Source organism: Saimiri boliviensis, chromosome 15 (assembly GCF_048565385.1).
Source record: "Saimiri boliviensis isolate mSaiBol1 chromosome 15, mSaiBol1.pri, whole genome shotgun sequence".
In the NCBI taxonomy this organism is placed as follows: Eukaryota; Metazoa; Chordata; class Mammalia; order Primates; family Cebidae; genus Saimiri; species Saimiri boliviensis.
In genome coordinates, this window is record NC_133463.1 from 59570099 (window position 1) to 59586130 (window position 16032).

Here is a 16032-nt window from a genome sequence, read left to right on the forward strand (position 1 = left end):
TTTCTGGTGGGAGATATTTGGTGTTTTCACATAGAAAAACGTGACAGTTTATTACTGTGGAAGATTCTGCCTTCAAAATGTTTGGATGGCAGGTTCTGAATTGCATTTGGAAAGTGCTAGTCTAATAATATGAATGAGGTTGGGCAAGAAAATCTAGGGCTGTACTTATCGTCAAAATAAGGTACTATAATATCTTATAGTGGATTTTAGTTCATTCAAGCCTGGAACCCAATTCCACTCTCGTCCTTATTTAAAAATGCTTCTGCAGCTATGATGCTGATGCAGGCAAGACATGCTCTCAGAAAACAACATTGGTTAGCAGCAACTAAACAACCATAGTTCTCCTAATTTTTAAAATGTTTATTACATGTGAGAATCATGCTTCCTGAGAAAGCACACCCCTCTTTGTGTTTTGATGTTTCTTTTCTTTTCCTGGTAGGTGTTTTGAAACTGAAGATATTCAGTTAGCCATCAGCAGATACTCCTAGAATGGATTTCAAAAAACACTGAGATGCGCTAGGGTGTCTTGAAGATGTCATTGCTGTGACTTCATGACTCATGTCACAGATGTCTCTTGCATGATTTGCTAATTACTGATTGCCATAAAAAGAATCTTGCTTAATCTGTAGAAGAGCTGTGAGATAAAGGAAAGAGAACACTTTATTGTTAAACGGTTGGACTTCATTTGGTTTGCTTAGCAGATGAATGCCATTGAAGTCAGCTCTTGACAGCTGAACCACCCAGGTGAAGTCCTCTAATGAAACCTTTAGGGTTCCGTGTATCTACTCATCCTAAAAGTGTTTGTCTTTTAAAAATGTCTTTCAGACTAGGCCATGGGATTGTGGACAAAAGTTTGTCTACTAAGATATTTAGTCTCCTCATAGTTTTCTCCTCTCTTCATAGTGTATTTGAAGAATGTTATAAAATTCTGCAAAGAAATGACCGATTTGTTTCATTTTATCAGTCTTGTGTGTAAATAAAAAGTAAAGAATGATTTTAAAAAAAGAGGCCAGGCGCAGTGGCTCACACCTGTAATCCTAGTACTTTGGGAGGCTGAAGCGGGTGGATCACAAAGTCAGGAGTTCAAGACCAGCATGGCCAATATGGTGAAACCCTGTCTCTACTAAAATACAAAAATTAGCCAGCCATATTGGCTGGCACCTGTAGTCCCAGCTACTCGGGAGGCTAAGTCAGGAGAATCGCTTTAACCCGGGAGGATGAGCTTGCGGTGAGCTGAGATTATGCCACTGCACTCCAACATGGGCAACAGAGTGAGACTCCATCACACACACACACACGAATGTTATAGAAAACCACAAGAAAGTATTAAGCAGTGCAGTACCTAAATCTTAGTACTTTTATAGAGGCTCTGCTGAAGAAAATAACTTAGAAGCTTTTTTATTATCACATGATTTTCTGATAGGGAGAGTGCTATCTGTTTAATGCATGAGAGTTTGTCACTAGTCATGGCTATTGCATAGATGGTTATGGTAGGAAGAGGACCTCTATTAGTCAACTGGTTTCCTTCATTATACCCTAAAAAGTAGGAAAGAACTTTGTTTTTCAGATGAGTGCGATAAAATTAGTCAAGTTAAGCAGCTTTCCCAAAGACCTGCAGCTACTACATGGCTTACCTAATGTTTAATTCCAGATTTATCAGACTCCTGAGTAAATCTAGCTCATTTATAAGCATACAAAAGTGTAGAATATCCAATAACAAGGCAGGAAGATGATGTCTCAGTGAAAGGGAGCTAGAATCTAGAGGACACCTTGTGGGCCACAGAAACAACCCTCTCTCTTCCCCCGCCCCCCACATTGTCATGGTGATACTTAGACTTTTACCTTTATCCAGGTGCTCTAGGGAAAGAAAAGTTAGAAGAGGGAGGAAACAGCTTTGACAGGAGGTTTCAACTCTGATTTGAGAGGCTATTTATCCAAGAAGAAACAGCCTTAAATGGGAAGACAGTGATTTATCTTTACTAGTCAAATTTTGAATTTAGGGTGAAATTGGTTTGAAGGTAAGTTATATTCAGACAATAATTAGAGCTAGACATTTCTTTTACACATGAGTTGTAATGTGTAAATTTCAGCCTCTATAGATATATGGGTTATATGTGCTATCTATGCAGCCAGAAACTACATTTACTGTGGTCGAATATAATGTTTTGACTAGAATAAGTTATGAACCTAAAACTCGAATTTCTGTCTAACTCCTTAATATATCTGCTGGAATTTTCCATATGCAATCTTGTGGTGCATAATAACATTTTCATCAGTAACAGGCTGCATGTACAATAATGGTCCCGTAAGATTATAATTGAGCTGAAACATTTCTATTGCCCAATTGGTGTCTTGATGATCCTGGATAGGCCTAGGCTGATGTCTGTGTGTTTGTTTCTTAGTTTTTAACAACAACAAAAATGTATAGTACATAATACTTGAGAGTAAATGGCTGTTATTAGTTTATGTATTTACTACACTATGCTATTGATTGTTTCTTTAGTGTGTACTCCTTCTACTTACTAAAAAAGTTAAGTATAAAATAACCTCAGGCAGGTCCTTAAGGATGTATTCCTGAAGAAGTTATTGTTTTCATAGTAGATTAATGCTTCATGCATGTTACTGCACCTAAAGACCTTCCAGTGGGACAAGAGGTGGAGGTAGAAGACAGTGATATTGATCCTGACCCTGTGTAGGCCTAGGCTAATGTGTGAGTTAGTGTCTTAGTTTTAATAAATAAATTTAAAAAGTAAACCAAAACAATTTTTTTTTGCAATTTTATAACTTTATTTGATGTTTTTGGCCATCAGTGATTAGTTCTCAGCCACATCGACTGTCTGTAGATTTTTGAAACTGGTAACAGGTACATAGATAATTAAAGTATAGAGCTTTTTTGGTGAATCTTCATCCTCATGACATTTTCTGAACAACTGCACATGGATTTGGTATGGGACATTCCCTATTCCTTTGTCCCAGACAGCTTTGTTGAGCCTGGTATCAATGTGTACATCTGGAGTTCCTATCTCCTTTGTGGCAAATTTCTGAATCTCTTTGAGTGCTGAAGGGGTGTAGTTCTTCAAACCCACTCCATGGATGCACTTGTGAATGTTGATGGTATATTCTTGGGTCACCACGTCATTGATGGCAGAATGGCCCATTTTCTTCTGGCCACTCTTCTTTGCTGGAGGCTTTCTGCTGGGTCCAAGTTGGAAAGCCAAAAATAAATTTTTAAAAATATAATATTATGATATAAGGATATAAAAATATTTCATACAGCTGTGTGATGTGTGTTTTAAGCTAAATGTTATTACAAAAGAGAGTGGAAGGATGGTTCCCAGAGGCTGGGGCAGGTAGTGGGGGGATGGTGGTGGTGATGGTAGTGGGGGTGGTACAAAAAAATCTCCAGAATGAGTAAGACCTATTATTTGACAGCACAACAGGGGTGACTGTAGTCAATAACTTAACTGTACATTTTTAAATAACTTAGAGTGTCACTGAATTGTTTGTAACTCAAAGGATAGATGCTTGAGAGGGTAGATACCCCATTCACCACAATGTGGTTATTTCACATTGCATGCCTATATCAAAATATCTAATGTATCTCATAAATATGTACATCTACTATGTACTCACAACAATAAAAAATAAAAATAATTTTTAAAATAAGACATACTTTCTGTCCTTAAAGCACTCACTCACTCGTTATGTATTGAGAGAACATTAAATAGTAGGTCATCAAGGGTGCTTGTCATGAGTTCGCTGCACATCTGCTAGTACTTCTTTGCTCCTTGGGAAATACCAACACACACTTTTCCAAACAATCTTCTGGGTTTTCCTGCTGAAAGGTTGTGCCAGTGTAAGCGCTGTCTTCTTTTTCCTAATTAAGTCACTGTAATGCGGCGCTGAAGAGTATGGGCTTTGGAGCCAGCCGTTCTGGCCCCAGTCACTTTTTTTTATCCAAGATAAATGATGAGTTCTTCATTTTTTTCTGAGTTGATATCCTCACAGAGTTGTTATGCAGATCAAATGAGCCAATATGTGTAAAGTACATTGCATGGTGCCAGGCACATAGTGGCAAAAACGTAGCTATGAGTTATGCCTCTCTTGAATTACAACTCTAACTAGAAAATCTGAATGGTTTGTTCTGAATCAAAACCAAATGGAAATAATTCTGAGCAGATATTTCTGGGTGCACATTTAATTCTTTGTTCTCATTTTTATAAAGAAACTTCTGCGTCTGCCTTGGAATACAATACAATAACAAAATCTGATGTCAAAATAGAAAATGTGTAATTATTGACTAATCATAGAGTGGTAGACCTGGAAGGGCCCATACAAATGACCTAGGACAGTCTACTCTCGTTGAAAAGAAGGCATCTGAGACCTCAAGAGATTAGGTGATTTGTCCATGGTTGTACAGCTAGGAAGGTACAAATTAAGGGTCTCCATTTCAGTTCATTCTTGGATAAAAGCATCACTGATAATTTTTCCCTTGTTAGCTCATTTATGCAGATTGATCTAATAAATAGAGACAATGATTTTTCAAATGTGTGAAAAATATGAATTGTAACTATGCAACATTAAAATATTAATAACTCATAAAGACAAATAACATATTTTACAGAACTGAATACCACTGCTAATTTATTTTCATTTTCTAATAAAAATGGAGGTATATCAGATTAGATGAGTTTATTTGTAACCGGCCTACTTCAATTAATTCATGTGGTACCAGATTTAAGCATTCCCACTCTGCTCTCTGAGGACTTAGTATCAGGAAAGAAAGCTGGCTTTAAAGTCAGAGCAGATGTGCTATCACTTTAGCCTCTTTAGCTTGGCTCGAGCTGTTGGTATAATCGCCAGTCTATGCCAGTGCTGAGATTTTGGATCACTGCCTTAAACAATAACATCTAGAATGAGACTTGGGCTCAGAAATCCTACTCCAAATGAAATGGTCTTGTATTTAGTTGACTAGAAGTACTGGGAGGAGCAGAGAAGTTGGTTAGACACATGGTAAATATAATTTTTGTGGGATTATGAGTGCTGTCTCTTTAAGGAATCTCCCCAGTGATGGCATACATCTTGCACATATTGTTTGATCATTCAATCTCATCCTGATTTAATTTCCTTCTCTGGGTGTATAGTGCCTGTCTCTTAAATAAAATGGCTATTCATTGTTTCTATGTGTTTAAATTCTGAGTCCTCTAGACAAGTTTAAGCAAGCAGCAAACACTTTAATGGGTTTTCCTGAAGTCTAAACATGTTAATGGTTCATAGCATCTGTCCAACTTGGTGGAGCAATGTTTTTGTTTTATCTGAGCAGATTCTGAAAAGTCTTCCTACGGTTTTGAGTTTGATTCCTCTGCTGTCATTTGGCTTAGCTATTTCTATTTATTATGCCTTAAAAAGAAGGGATGTCAGTATGGGCACAGAATTCAATAGTAGAAACTGTGGGCAGTATTCTCGAGGAGCAACAGAAAGTCACATAAAAGTAAAAGTGATGATTTGCAAACCCAAATAAGTATTTTTAAATTAGTGACAGAATGAAAATATATTTCAGCAGTTTTCTTATATAAAGTCTTGTCACTTTAACATTAGAAGGCAGTTTAAATCTAATAATCAATGCAAGGATTACTTACATGAAGAATGAGAATAACAAAATGTCAGATGTTTTGAAAGAAAGATGTCATTTAGGATTTTCTACAGTGGTCTGTCCCAGCAGGAACTAGCTTCTTTCCATCTTGAGGAGGGGCCTCTAACCTCTCTCTAGACTTTTCCTGTAGCAAGAACTCTGGGCCTAAAATGAGGTCAGATTTTTAATTTGCCACTAAGTGAACATAATTTATAATTTTCATTCCTCTAAAAGAGTTTATCAAGTAATTGCCCTCTAATAGCAGGCAAGCAGTATGACAAGCAGGATGAGGCATGGTGAAGCTAATGAAAATTTAAAGTGGTCTCCATTTTCCGTTGGCTTTGGAAAGGCCACTCCCCACAGATAATGACACACTTCCTAAAATGATTGAAACAAAGATGTACGGAAAGCAAGATAAGTCTTTTTGTTCTCCAAAGCATAGCCTTCTCAGATTCATGGTAATAGTTCTTGGAACATTTAAAATTTTTCTTTATGCTAAATGGTAGCTTAAACTTTACAATTTCAAAGGGAAAATGTCAGAGACTAGGATCCTCATGTCTATAGAACTAATCTTGAAGACATATGATGTAAAAATAGTCTGTGAAAGTTTCATTAAAACTATCTACATTTAGGTGCTGAACTGGGCCTACACTATGTTTCTGACCTTCTCCTAGAACATTTTCCTTAGCTGTAACTAAGGAAGAATCCTAGTCATAAAAAATACTTGGTTGTGTTAAGGCAGGAAAGACATTTTCTTAGTTTGTGCTTACATAAATCAGACCCTAAGAGGATGACGTCATTACATATGTTTTATTCAGGAAGTACTCCCAGAAAGCACAGACAGTGTGTGGGGAAATAGAAAGGAGGAGAGCCAATACAGAAAGCATGATTGAGTTGGTTACTAGTGTTGACAATTGGAACTCAATTTCTCTGGGGATCTTTTGAGAAACCATATAGAATGTTCAGCATTGTCTCACCAATGGAAGAGAAAGCTGATTTATTTACACATTCACTCTCATCCTTCTTTGGTTTAGAGTTACCTGTCTTTCAGCCATACCCTGTACATAGGCCCAGCAAGCTTTGTGGTCCTGAAGAAAGCCCTCAGCCAGAAAAGCAGAAGGAATCAGCACTTGAGGTAGGGAGCTTTCTGTGTTTGAGGAGCCATCTCTATTACAACTGTAGGTAATCTGAGTAGACTGAGAGATTCTGGGACATGGCATCAACATCTCTCCTCAGATTGGTTCATGCCTTTCTGTATAAGTCCATTCTGCTAATGACTCTTCAAGAGATTAGCCTGTAATCATCTCTAAGAAAAACTTATAAGTGAAGGTTTCATGGAATAAGAGACAGTTGTTGCTGTGGCAGCTGGTACTGACACGTAATTGATATGTATTATCTTCCTCTTCTTCTGCTCATTGTAGATACCCCTTACTGTTGGCCAGTGCTATGGCTGTTCTAACACAACAGAAGTATGTGATAAGAAGGTCTGTATTTCTTCTTTTTCTATCTTACTTTTGATCTTTGGATTACTCGGGCCCAATCCTGACTCTCTTTTTCATTGTATGACAGATTGTTGCCTTGCCTTCTTGATCTCACGATTGGTAGTTTTGACAATACCCTTTTCAGGGTGGGTGGTTCCAGTTGCATGCTCACTTGACTATGATTAGTTTCTACTAGGGCTCAGTAGCATGCCAGATAGTCCTTTTCAATTGGCAAGTGATCAGTGCTACAGAATGCATGGCCTTGCTCTAGAACAGGCATCCCCAAACTTTTTACACAGGGGGCCAGTTCACTGTCCCTCAGGCCGTTGGAGGGCCGCCACATACTGTGCTCCTCTCACTGACCACCAATGAAAGAGGTGCCCCTCCCGGAAGTGCGGTGGGGGGCCAGATAAATGGCCTCAGGGGGCCGCATGCGGCCCGTGGGCCATAGTTTGGGGATGCCTGCTCTAGAATCTTAGAAAATCTATGCTATAGAACATGTCCTGGGCTTGACAGAGAGACTCCACACGATGTCCATATCTACAACAGGTATCTTGACACTGTTGGATCTGCTGGCTTGAAAGAATGTGAATTTTTCACTGCACATCCTCTCTTGCTGTAGGATCCACACAAAACTGGTAGTTTTCTAAGTCACCCAATAAATGGGTTGGAATAGTATTTCCAAGTATGAAATATGTTGCCTCCAAAATTCAGGGCAATTCCTTTAGTGCTGTGCCTGGTTGTAGGAGTTATGATGTTTATGAACCTGGCTTTTTCTTTAGAGAGAATATTTCAAATAGTCTCAAGAAAATCATACCTCTGAAAACTTCACCAAACCAGAAGGCTTTTAGATCTTTATAGAGTTTATCTCAACCTTTTGGCATGCATGTGTCTTACAAGGACAAGCAGAGTAATTGTCATTTCCTGTTTACCAAGTCCAATTAGTGTGCCACCAATACGTAGACAAATCTGATATTCTGTGGGATGTTAAAATAATCCAGGTCCCTTTTGTGAACAAGAGGAAGCTATAGAGTGAACACAGATCTGTTGTAAAAAATTAAGTATCCCAGATGAATACAAAAAGCTTGAATTTAAAAAATGTGGTGCTCAGATCAACTACCCATCCAGTGTCAGTGCTAGGTAAATATTTTCTAGTCAGGATATGAAATTTGGTACAGGAAGTATGACTGGTAGCTGGCTTATAATGGCTTACCATCATCTGCCATGATTTATTTGGATTTTTCTATGACCATATCAGTGAATTAAACTTTCAATCACTGAAGTTGATGCTAGTTTCTATAATTCTATCCCAGAAAATTGAATTTTAAAGATTTACTATTTTAGGGGAAAGTTCCAGGGATTCCATTTGACTTTTCCCATCATAATAGATCTTAATTCACAGATTGAGAAAATTATATGAGTGTTCTGCCAGCTGCACTAATCACCTGGAGAAATGATGACAGAAAACTCTGTTAGACACACTGTATGATGGCCTTGGTCTCCATAGGTCCCCACTCTAACAGGAGTTATCATGGTACTTTGGATCTCCTGGTAACAATGTCAGCTCAAACTCTCTATTATAGCCTTCAAAATATCTGGATATTATCCCTCTTCCAGTATATAATTATTCTGTTAAATGGCCATAGTTTTCTATGAGGAAGAATTGGAAGAATATTTTTGCATATATTTGCTGTGGCATTTCAGGGTTCTTTTTTTAAGTGGACCTCATCTTTAAGTGATGGACTCAATAACTAGCTCAGATTTGGAAACTGGCGAGAAATGATGACTTGTCATTACATCAACCCTTTCCTCAAGAATCTTTAACATTTTGTTGTTGCTATAGCTAAGTCAAGAAGTATCCTTATTGGCTGCCTATTCATCTTGTTCCATGAAACATCATGATTTATCAGCCATTGTCACAAATCCATGTGGTCAAGACCTCCTGGTTTCCTCTCTGGCCTTGCTGCTCCATTTTTCCTGGCAATAAAATATGCCCATCAGAATCCTGTTATTCTCATGGGTACTAGGAAGCCTGTTTTCAAAGATTATTTTCTACCATCACCCTGGCTTACAGGAGATCATGAAGCTTCTCAGTGAATCTCATATCTTTGTCACTCAGCTCCTTATTGCTTTAGTGAAGGGGGTGTTGTTCAGGCCCTTTTATGAAACACAGCTAGCTGTTGGACTTCTGATTTCATTTTGACTTGCTCACCTTTTGGATCCTTTCCTCATTACCCTACCAAGGCAGTTATGCATTTCAACCTTGATTATCACAGGTCATCATCATATTCAAACTCTAAGGCTACCATAATGTCAAGGGAGAGTACTCCTATGTCAATAAACTCTCAGGCCCCAATCTGACAGTCTATTCAAACTAATTTCCCAATTTCTTGCTATTACGTATTAGTTGAGTGATGAAGATCTACTAGAGAATAAGTCTTTCTTCACATAGGACCGCTTTGCACAAGCTATGCTAAAGCTTGATTCTAGTTATTGGTAGGCCATGCATTCTAAATGGGAGTACAAATTGGTTTTGGGAGCACAAAAAATTCTTAGATATTATAATGAGTTTAGGCACTCCAAAGGATTACAGAACATAAGAAATACACTGTATATCTATGGTATTAAAGTTTTATAGGGGGTAGTAAATATCTAAGGTTCCTTAGTAGATGATAATAAAGAGATTGAGAAGTCTGGTCTAAACACTACAGTAGAATTTTTCAACCTCAGCACTATTGACATTTTGGGCCAGATCACCTTCGCTGTGAAGGATGTTCTGTGCATTATACAATGTTTAGCAGCATCTGTGGCCACTGGATACTAGTCGCCTTCTCCTCCTCCCTCCACTGTAGCAAGAACCAAAAATGTCTCCAGATACTGTAGTAGTTGTCAAACTTTATTATGCATCAGAATCATTGGAAGCCCATGTTAAAGCACAGATGATGGAGTCCTACCTCCAAATGGGACCTGAGAATTTGCTTTTAAATTCTCAGTAAACATTCTGGGTAAAGGTGTTTGTATACTTATCCAATAGGTTTATTTTGTGGATTAAATGAATTAAGGCAGAGAACATTAGTACAAATGCCATGAAGCTAGAACATGCTTGGTTTGGTCAGAAAACAGCAGGGAGACCAGTGGCTGGAGCAGAGTGAAAAAGTGGGAGCTTAGAAGTAGATGAAGTAAGAGCAGCAGTGAGATGCCAATGTATACAGAGAAGATTGGCTGTTGTAAACTTTGTTATTCTATTTTATTTTATGTTCCAGGATACATGTGCAGGCTGTACAGGTTTGTGGTGGTTTGGTACACCTGTCGACCCATTACCTAGGTATTAAGCCCAGCATGCATTAGCTATTTTTCCTGATAATCTTCCTCCCTCCTGTCCCTTGACAGGCCCCAGTGTGTGATGTTCCCCACTCCCATGTCCATGTGTTCTCATTGTTCAGCTCCCACTTATAAGTGAGAATATGGGGTGTTTGGTCTTCTGTTTCTGTGTTAGTTTGCAGAGGATAATAGCTTCCAGCTCCAACCACGTACCAGCAAAGAACATGATCTCATTCCTTTTTATGGCTGCATAATATTCCATGGTGTATATGTACCACATTTCTTTATACAAGTCTATCATTAATGGGCATTTGGGTTAATGAATTTTTACTCTAAGAGCAATCAAGAGCCACTGGAGTATTTTGAGTTGACAAATGTTATGATCTGACTTATATTATGTTTATTTTGTCTGCTGTGTGCAGCATGAGAAAAGCAAGAACACAAGGTAAGAGGTTATTGCAATTTAGGGCCTGGTGAGGTGGGTCACACCTGTAATCTCAGCACTTTAGGAGGCCAAGGCAGGTGGGATTGCTTGATTCCAGGAGTTTTAGACCAGCCTGGGCAACATGATGAAATCTTGTCTCTACAAAAAAAAAAAAAATACAAAAATTAGCCAGGTATGGTAGTTCATGCCTATTGTCCCAGCTACTCAGGAAGCTCAGGTGGGAGAATCACCTGAACCTGGGGAGGTCAAGGCAGCTGTGAGCTGAGATTGCACCAGTGCACTCCAGCCAGCCTAGGTGACAGAGTAAGACCCTGTCTCAAAAAAAAAAAAAAAAAAAAAAAAAAAAAGAAAAGAAAAGAAAAAGAAAAGTGTTATTGCAATTCAGGAGGAGATGTGTAGGGTTTGGATTGGGGAGAAGTGGTCAGGTTCTAGGACTTTTTCCAAGTAGGAATTGGCAAGATATAATGATGGTTTGGATAAGAAAAAGAGAAGATTCAGGATCAAGGATGTCTCCAAATATTTTTGCCTGAATTTCAAACATAGATTTCTCATATTCTGAATCAGAGAATATTGAGAGGAGAGAAAGTTTTGGTGAAAAAAAATCTAGTGTGTAATTTGGGATATATTAAGCCTTCATATCTCAAACAGAGATGTTGAATAGGTGACTCGATCTGTGAATCTGGAGTTCAAAAGATGGTCTGGGCTAAAAATGTAAATGCCCAGTTATATACCCAAAAATGATGTTTAAAATTCTGACATCAGAAGAGATTACTTAAAGATAAGCGCTGAAGAGGTCTGAAGGGTGAATCCTATTGCACCAGAACTTTTAGTGTAACTGAGAACTAAGGTTATTATTAATAAGGTAGATTATCAAGAATTGTTTAGCAAAATCTTATAAGTGAGGTGACTGAAAAATCACCCAGGTAAATGTCACTGGTGTGATTATTTGACCAAAAGACAAAAAAAATTATCTTTGGATTCACAGGGCTGGCAGGATCAGTTTATTGAAAATCCAAATCTGTTTATGGGCTATAATAGCTACCTCCTGAAGCCAATTATAAGAATTAGAGATAGTCTAAAATTGTTACTATTTTATTTGAAGAAGAGTATTGAAATTTGTTTTATGCTGCATAAAGAACTTGTTTGATGTATATTTCATGAGCCCTGGTTGAGAGGGAACATTTCATATTGGAATATATGAAAGCTTCTAATCAAACATTTATGTCAGCAAGAGTTTTCTTTTATGGAGGAAAGTTAATGTGATAAAAAAGTTAAAAAATAAGCATAATAATGCTCTGAAGATGATAATCTATTTTGGACAAGATAGAGGGCAGGGAGAAGTCCCAGTAATGAACAACTGGATTGAAGTCAGAAGCTGGAGTCAGAGGCAAAGCTTCTGATCTTGGTTTTCACAGAGAGCCACTAAACCTTCCATTCTCCTAACCAACTCTGACCCTATTCCATTATGCCTTCTTAGCAACAAAAAAATTACTTCAGTATACTTTTATATTTGAATGGGAACAACAAAGAAGTTTAGTTTAAACAGATACGGTATCTAGTGTGGGCAACTTCTGAAGGGGAAATAAAATGTTTCAAGGTAGGTTCATTTATACTGGTGTTAATAAATTTGTTGTCAGGCTCTTTCTTATTCAGCTATTCCAAACTGAGACCCTTGACAGCTTTTGGCTATGAACCCATTTTCTCCATGGAGTCTGAATTAATTTTCACAGGGCCTATGTTCGTCTTTCTAGCCCTCATCAAGGACCCTCTCTATACCCACTTTCATGTTCTACATGGCTCTTTGGAGACTGGAATAAAACTGGTTTTCTAGAAATTACCACTTGGCTCTTGATTTTGATTTCGTTATTCCTGTGTCATGCTTCTTGCCCTACCCTACCACCCTTTCTCCCCTATCCCACTATGTTCTTTTCTGCACATGGACTTGGGATCTAGTATACAAGGACAGGACTCTGGGTTTATGAGTATCTCAAAATACCAAACATTCTCATCTGTTATCCTCTTACTACTTCTTTTTTGTTTAGGCTCCAGGTCTGGATTTTGACTCAGGTTCTCTTCTCATTCAGTGTAAGTAGTGACTCTGTATGGCATCCCTCTTCTCTAGACTTGGAGTCCTGACCCTAACTATGTATCATTTGGCTGGATCAGTTTCATTGAGATTAGATCATCTTCCTGAGAGTCTTATCCTTTTTTTATAGATCTCATGCAAATTAGCTATGTCTTCATTGACAACCAAGTATACAGGAATCTTCTGGTTGCTCCATGTGTCTTCTTGATTGGAGATTATGATGCTGCTTATTCCAGAACCTCAGTTGTGAGAGTTGGGTCCCAAAACACTATGTCTTGACCACATGGACATCATCTTTGTGACAATTTTGATGGGAATCTAGTTACTAAATATTAAATGGACTCCCTTCTTCAATTTGGTGCTGATTTTGCTCTCTCCTCTTTCTGCCCATTTCCCTCTGGCCCTATGTTTTTGAGAATCTCTTATGTCCGAGACTGCCCAGATAGATGATATTATTGGAAATATTTCATCAGGTTTATAATATAACCATATCTTATATATAGCAGACTTTCAATAATGCTTACTATGAATGAGCCATGCTGTTTAAATTCTATTTTGAATGGGACAATTTAGTCAAAGGCTTGATGTATTTGTTCTTCAAGGTACTAGGAACTTCACTTATCTAAGACAGAGATTAGGTCCAGTCGAAGATATCTAAGAGCAGAGAATGGGTTTGTGGGAAGGAGGTAAATTTCCTTGTCTTTCAACACACACATACTTAAGAAGCACTTACTCTATTCCAGGCAATGTCCTAGATGCTGAAGACCCACTAATGGCAAGTTGTAGTTCCCACAGAGCGAATATCAGCAACGTTGATATTAGCACAGTACTTGGTGTGTTGCAGGTTTTCAATCATCTGTTGGGTAAATGAATATTACTTTTAAATTAGTATTCACTTTAATTTTTATTATCATAAAAATTTTCTTCTTACTAAAACCAAATTTTAATATTTAGACTTAATTAAAACACAATTTTGAATACCTGTCTGAACCTTAAGTTTAATTTCACTGAAGTCTTTTCAATTTCATGAACCTTTCTAAAGTGAGAAACTTCTTTTTGGTATTGACTCTAGAAGAACAATGATAGTAGTTACACGTATCCCACACATTGATCAACATATCTTTCCCTAAACTTTCTTCCAATCAGCAAAGGGCAATTTTTGTCTCATTATTTTTTCTTCAGCTTAGATTAAAAACTAGTTTTTACTGATAAATGTAGCTTTACTTAACCTTGCTTCTATTATTGGCTCTGATCTGATCACTTAAAAAAATTAAGACTTGTTTAATGACAGCCTGTCTGAATATCTAGCTTTATAAAATCCCATTGGACCATTACATTATAATACTTTAAGGCAAAAATGAAATTTCTTTACATGCTACTTCCAAAGTTATGTACTTCAAAAGTACAGGTCCTCTTGTTATTCCTGAAATTGAAAAAAAAGAAGAACATCTCTGAGAATGCTGCGCCTATGTTCTGTCATCCTCAGAGTCTTGAACATAGTAATGATGCTTACATTTGAGGATCTTTTATGCATTAAAAATACTTCCACATGTGCTTTTTGTAGCACCCTGGTGAAATAAAAGCATGAATGTTTGAGTTAGACAGCCTTAGGCTTAAGTCCTAACTGGCCTCCTACTATCTGTGTGGTGGTAAGTTTCTTAACCTGTCTGAGCTCATTTCTTTAAATCAAAAACAGAGGTGATGCTACTTATTTAGGGAAGTTGGGGGGATTAAATTACATAATGTATGTGCTACTCTTGGAACATCAAAAGTTTTCAATACATTCTGGTTTGATAACAACTTTCAAGACAGAGAAGGAGCTGGAGTAATGACCAACATCACTTACTTACGAAGGCTTTTCATATGTTTAATAGATAAGTATTTCCTCCTTACATAACATAAGAAATGTTGTTATTTTGGTTTAGTTGTCTAAGTCAAAGTCTGTCTATGTACCCCTACTCTCCAAGGAGGTAAGTAATTAAATCTCAATCAAGGGTTTTAGTGTCTTCTTGCTCCTTATATTCTAAATTTGGATACTTATGTGGTTATAGAAAGATGTGGGAGGTGGAGTGGGCCTCTGTTCTTATAGCTCCTTTTGCTGAAAAATCTACCTTCCATATTACCCTCCATCATTTTCCAAGCACTGATGCTCTCTGCAAACTTAGATGTGAATTCTCCAGAGGTCCAGTCCAGTGACCATGGGCTTTGTTACTAAAGACCCTTGATGATCATCTTGGTCTCCACGGGTATTTCACAAGGAATTACCCAACAAAGTATCTGCATACATGGTATCTCCACAAACCACTAGACCCTTCCCTGACTGGAAAAATTTCTTCTTTGTTGGTTTTTTCTCTCAGCAACAGCATTCACCCCTGTTTCCTTTAAGGGTCTTCTCAAATTAGATCTGTACATTACCACTTCTGTGGTAACATACCACTGTACAGTATGTTTCACTTTCTAATCTGAGATTCTCTGAGGCAATGGATCCCAGAAGCAGAGTACTAAGTCTTGGTTACTTTTAGGGAAAAGAGATGGTAGCCAGAACACTCATTATTTTGAACTTCCAATAGCAGTAAAAATAATGTACAATGTACATTAATACAGCAATAAGTCATCTGATAAGGATTTTTTTTATTTTTCCCATTACTCCTATGATATAAGTTCTTCAGGCACCATACTACCCTCAATAAACAAAAGAGATGTATCCTGGTTTTTTGCTTTGTGAAGATCTACCTTCTGCATCACTGCTTAGCTAATAGAGAGAAGTGGTCCTTTAGCCACTGATGGTTCTGACAAAAGTTCTTTAGCAGATGTTCACTTATCCTTTGGTCTTGAAACACCTAACACAAATCAATTGTCTGTCTTATCCCAGACTTCCTCAGATTGGATCCCATCATAACTCAGATCTCTCCTCTGGTCACCATTAGCTCAACTCCTCATGTCATACATCACCAGGACTCCTCTTGCCATCTTCCTCCATTTTCTGACCCAAACGTTCTTTCCTCATAAGCTTCTCAAACTCTTCCAGTGTGCTTTCTGTCATTAGGAGAATTCTCTTTATCCTTTA

At 37.7% G+C, this 16032-nt stretch overlaps 1 protein-coding gene across 1 annotated transcript; it reads right to left on the reverse strand.

The window, feature by feature from the left end:
- Positions 1 to 2813: 2813 nt before the first annotated feature.
- LOC141581390 (large ribosomal subunit protein eL31-like) lies at positions 2814 to 16008 on the reverse strand. The gene is made up of 3 exons (XM_074386621.1): positions 15913 to 16008; positions 13736 to 13821; positions 2814 to 3195 (listed from the first exon to the last, which is right to left on the reverse strand). Exons 1-3 carry the CDS (start codon positions 16006 to 16008, stop codon positions 2814 to 2816), a joined length of 564 nt encoding a protein of 187 aa, XP_074242722.1.
- Between the last annotated feature and the right edge of the window lie 24 nt (positions 16009 to 16032).

Bases quoted from the DNA above. Each gene is read 5' to 3' on its own strand.
- LOC141581390 (XM_074386621.1), bottom strand. From the start codon at position 16,008: ATGACAGAAAGCACACTGGAAGAGTTTGAGAAGCTTATGAGGAAAGAA. The intron at 13,822-15,912 runs GTATGACATGAG...TTTACCCAACAG, and splicing joins GCAAGAGGAGTCCTGGTGAT to ATGATTGAAAACCTGCAACA. The intron at 3,196-13,735 runs GTGGGTCTTCAG...ACTTGGACCCAG, and splicing joins GGAACTACAACTTGCCATTA to CAGAAAGCCTCCAGCAAAGA.